Raw genomic sequence first — 4,799 nt, forward strand, 5'->3', positions numbered from 1 at the left:
GGCTGCCCGTGATCCTGCACCGCCACCACCAGGCTCTGCTTGAGCGCGTCTCTGTCCAGCAGGGCCCGCGCTGTGCGCACCTCGCCGGTGTGCAGCCCCACCGTGAAGAGCCCTGGCTCGCTGGCCTTGAGCAGGCGGTAGGACAGCCAGGCGTTCTGGCCAGAGTCTCTGTCCACCGCCACCACCTTGGTGACCAGGTAGCCGGGCTCTGCGGAGCGGGATGCCAGCTCCACGCCTGTGGAACCATCAGTGGGGAAGGTGGGATACAGGATCTCTGGTGTGTTATCGTTCTGATCCAGCACAAACAAGATCAGTGATACGTTACTGCTGAGCGGAGGGTCCCCGCCATCGCTAGCAGTCACCAGTAACTGCAAGTCTCGTATATGCTCATAGTCAAAGGAGCACAGAGCATATAAGATGCCTGTGTCTGAATTGATGGAGACATAGGAGGAGAGAGGGCTCCCCATGATGATGTCCTCAGTCACAGAGTAAGTCACCTGGGCATTTTTGCCACTGTCAGGGTCGTGAGCCATCACAGTGAAGACAGAGGCACCTCTAGGGTTGTTCTCTGGGATATAGGCTGAATAGGAGACTTGAGGGAAAGTGGGTGGATTGTCATTGATATCAGCCACATACAGGGTGATATGAGTTTCAGTAGATAGAGAAGGAGTTCCCAGATCTGAAGCCATCACTGTGATATTGTACACAGAGATCTTTTCTCGGTCCAGATAGTTCCATGTCACCAATCTATAATAATTATCTATTGATTTTTCTAGTTGAAAAGGTAAATTATGAGGTGTGTTACAGACAACTTGACCATTCTTCCCGGAGTCTCGGTCATGCACATTCAAGAAGGCAACTACTGTTCCAGGAAGAGTATTTTCCAAGACTGGGCTAAACAGAGAGGTAATGATCACTTCCGGTCTATTGTCATTCACATCTTCCACTGAAATGAGCACTTTGGTCCTCCCCAAAAGTGCCCCCACATCTTCAGCTTGTATTTCCATTTCATAAAATGCACATTCTTCATAGTCTAGACCCTCTGCTGTCGATATTTCCCCAGTATTTTCATTAAGCTGGAATAATGGGGATTGTTTTTCACTAATTTTCCAGAATCTATAGGCTACCTCTCCGTTGGCTCCCTCATCCGGGTCGCTAGCGCTCACAGTAAGCAGCCAGGTGCCTGGAGGCACGTTCTCTGGGACTTGCACTCGGTAAATCGGTAGAGCAAAAACGGGGGCATTGTCGTTTGTATCCAGCACTGTCACGTGGATGTGCACTGTGCTGGAGCGACGCGGATCACCGCCGTCTGAGGCGATGAGGACCAGGTGGTGAGCAGCCTCTTCCTCGCGGTCCAGGGCCTGCTCCAGCACCAGCTCTGGGTGTAGAGTTCCGTCGTCTCCAGTTTGCACTTCCAGGGAGAAGTGGTGATTGGGGCTGAGCTGGTAGCTCTGTAGGGAATTCATGCCCACGTCGGGGTCAACAGCCTCTGGGAGAGGATAACGTGTTCCAGGCGCAGCGATTTCATTAATTTTCATTTCCAGATTCTCAGTTTGGAATTTTGGGTTATTATCATTGATATCGGTGATTTCTATTTCTATCCCAAAAAGTTTTCCTCTGCCCTCAGCCAGGATGTTGATATTTACTAGACACTGTGTGCTCTGAGCACAAAGCTCCTCCCGATCTATCCTGCCCGCGGTGAGCAAGCTGCCAGTTTTCCCGTTCAGAGCAAAAAGCTGCGTCCTACCTCTGGAGACGATGCGGACTCCGTGCTTCCCCAGTTCTTGTGACTCCAGATTCAGGTCCGTGGAGATATTACCCACAAAGGATCCTTTGTCGCTCTCTTCTGGCACCGAATAGTGGATCTGTCCTCTCCCGATTTCCCACAGCGTGCCCATGAACACGCACAGCAGGACCAGCTTGCCGCGTTTCCGGTAGTTCTTTGGAGCGGCCATTGTTCTTTCACTACTGAATCCACTCAGCATTCTCATTGGGCATATGCGTCTTGTTTACCTTTTTGCTGCAGCTGTGGAGATCATCTTATAGAAAACTGGAGTGTCTCAGATGTAAGAACAGAGTTCCGCTGCAGCCCTGCAGCTAGTTTGTGGGATCTGCCGGTCTTTCCGAGATCTGAGCCTTTAGTAACCGGATGGCATTTGGTTACATTTATCTCCAAATAGGTGAACAGCGGCGCTTAGAGTCCTAAGCAGTTACTGCACCCACTTAGATAAGTACTAGTGTATGTTAGATTATTGAGGGAGGAAAAAAAATACTTGCCTTTTACAGCATGTTTTGAATTTGTCTCTGAATTCACATTTTAAAAGTTGTTGCCCAGAAGCATGGGATTAAGTAGGGTTAAAGTTTTACAAAGGATTATTAAATGATCCCCAAAGATTTATGGGATTGTCTCACTTTACTCAAATTTCTGGAATATGTTTACTCTTAAAATGTAAATCATTAACATTTCATTTCTTACTATGCACTGAGCTTTATTGTAAATCTGTTATTGAATAAATAAGGCCTCTAGTTGTCACTGGCAATAAATTCATTTTTAGACTAAAGTAGAACTATTGAACATGATTCACTTAGAAGGTGTTGTATTTGATGTAAACCAATTAATCATTATAGTAAGCCTTCAGTAGAGTTGTTGCTTTTTTAAAATTTTCTTTTTAAAATGCGATTTTAATTACATATTGATATGTTGACAAATATTGTTAAATGTTACAGGATGAATGCTTTCACTTTTAAGTTTCATCAGAGATTATATTATTTTGCTATTTCACTTATTTATTTAAGTAATCTCTATACCCAGGTGGGGCTTAAACTCACAACCCCAAGATCCAGAATTCTATGTTTTACCAACTGAGACAGCCAGACACTCTTTTATTTTGTTTTGTTTCGTTCTAAGATTTTATTTAATTTAATTTTAATTTTATTTTATTTGAAAGAGAATGAGAGTGGCTGGAGGAAGAGAGGAGGAAGGAGAGGGACAAGCAGACTCCCTGATATGCATGGAGACCAAGGCGCAGTTTGATCCCAAGACCCTGAGATCACAACCCGAGTTGAAGGCAGACCCTTAACCAACTGAGTCACCCAGGTGTCCCATGCAACCTTGATTTGTTACTTCATTTAAATTCTGTATTTTTTCTATTTGAATAGAAAATATTTTTTAAAATACAAATGAATACAAAATGAAAAGCAAATCTCCATCCTACTCTTCCACAGATGAGAGATGATTACATTTTAAAGCAGACTCAATTAACTTTGTGAAAAAGACATGTATTCTAAAGTTAATTTTGCCTTAATTAGTAATTTTTTTCCTATAGAGAATCTCTGCTGAGTGTGGAGCTGGATCTCAGGATTCTGAGATCATAACCTGAGTCAAAATCAAGAACCAGAGGCTTAACTGGTTGAGCCACCCAGGCACCCCCTTAAGTAGTATTTTGATCAAGAGAACCACAAAGAGGGAACACATAATTATCATCAAGCAATCAAAAAGTGTCACTACAAAAAAATTATGTCTCTTTTCTTCAGTTTGTAAAGTGGTCAGTGACTGAGCATCTGCTAACACATCTAGCTAAAGATGAAAAATGTATTATCATATCTATATAGATATCATATACATATATACTAGTATGTACATCAGATTGGCAATTTTGTCTAAAATTTGAAGAATTCAAGACTCCATTTTTTCCTAGAGATAGCAGAATGACTAGAAGTCTTCTGGCTATATGTGGGCTGCAAAAAAGACAATTTAAAATTATACAGGTATGTGTGAAAAACCTATGCTGCAAGATAAAGAAAATGCTTTTGTCTTCTGGTGAGCATACTGGTCTTACTGGTAAGTAAAATGCTTTTAAACACCCACACAGTTCATTGCATACAACTGGAATGTGCCCATCTACATTAAAATCCAGGTTAAGATACTTTATTCTAGGAGGCTTTGAAACAAAAGGAAGTAAATAGAAGAAACAAAATGGTAAAATCAGTTATGAAAAATATCTAATTTTAGCTTTTTGTTTTTGTTTTAAAGGTTTTTAAAATGATTGCCCACTTTTACATTTATACTATATCCAGCTAAAAAAGTATATTAGGTAATAGGAAGAAAAATGTAGGAAAAAATCTCATTAGCTTTTAGGAGATGGCCTATAACACTGATTCCCTTCCTAGATAAAATCACAATCTCACTGCTCCATAGATCTGAGCCTGTCAAGGCATCCCTAAAAGAGACATAACTGCTCCTACTTTAACTTCCCTTGAAGAATGGCATGATAGTTTTACTTTTTAGAGAAACTTTTAGATCTACAAAGTGTATATTTTTCCATGAAAAATAAATAATTGGGTAGATCATAAGAAGCAGGTTATGCTTAAAAGAAACTCACCAGATGGGATGTTGACTCACTGGATTTGCAAAGTGGAAATAAGGCCCCAGATGAATCCTCGCAAAGTATGTCTTGTTCTGAACTCAACTGCTCGTTGCACTTTAGAAAATTAAACTCCGTCTTTCCAGTGTGGGCAACGCACAAATTGTAGGAATAAGGCAAAGTCCCTTCACTGTAGGTGGGAGGAACCACAGGTCCTGACTTGACACACAGACCAGGCTGAAAACAGCCCCAGGTGGTGAGGCTAGAGGAGCGACGAAGGTGTAAGGCGATGGCCAGAGTCACAGCCAGAAGGAAAAGTACTGAGATCAAGGCCAACGCTACAACCAGGTAAAACTGCAACTCAGCCTGGGGATCAGAGAGTGTAGGACGGTCGCTGACATCCGGCAGCACCTCCTGCAAGCTGTCGGCGAAAAC

At 42.6% G+C, this 4,799-nt stretch overlaps 2 protein-coding genes across 2 annotated transcripts in view; both read right to left on the reverse strand.

The window, feature by feature from the left end:
- LOC111141043 (protocadherin gamma-A8-like) overlaps positions 1–2,083 on the reverse strand; it is a 2,508-nt gene extending 425 nt beyond the window's left edge. Inside the window, 1 exon segment of the mRNA XM_022493371.1 lies at positions 1–2,083. Within this exon segment, the coding sequence (XP_022349079.1) occupies positions 1–1,991 (1,991 nt within the window). The 5' untranslated portion in view covers positions 1,992–2,083.
- Positions 2,082–4,799, reverse strand: part of LOC111141044 (protocadherin gamma-B3-like) — a 15,136-nt gene continuing 12,418 nt past the window's right edge. Inside the window, exons 3-4 of the mRNA XM_022493372.1 lie at positions 4,383–4,798; positions 2,082–2,136 (exon numbers count right to left, since the gene is read on the reverse strand). Of these exons, the coding sequence (XP_022349080.1) occupies positions 2,098–2,136; positions 4,383–4,798 (455 nt within the window). The 3' untranslated portion in view covers positions 2,082–2,097. The remainder of the gene's footprint in view (positions 2,137–4,382; position 4,799) is intronic.

The sequence above is a fragment of the Enhydra lutris genome, unplaced genomic scaffold, assembly GCF_002288905.1.
Source record: "Enhydra lutris kenyoni isolate GAN:26980312 unplaced genomic scaffold, ASM228890v2 scaffoldscaffold5, whole genome shotgun sequence".
NCBI lineage: Eukaryota > Metazoa > Chordata > Mammalia > Carnivora > Mustelidae > Enhydra > Enhydra lutris.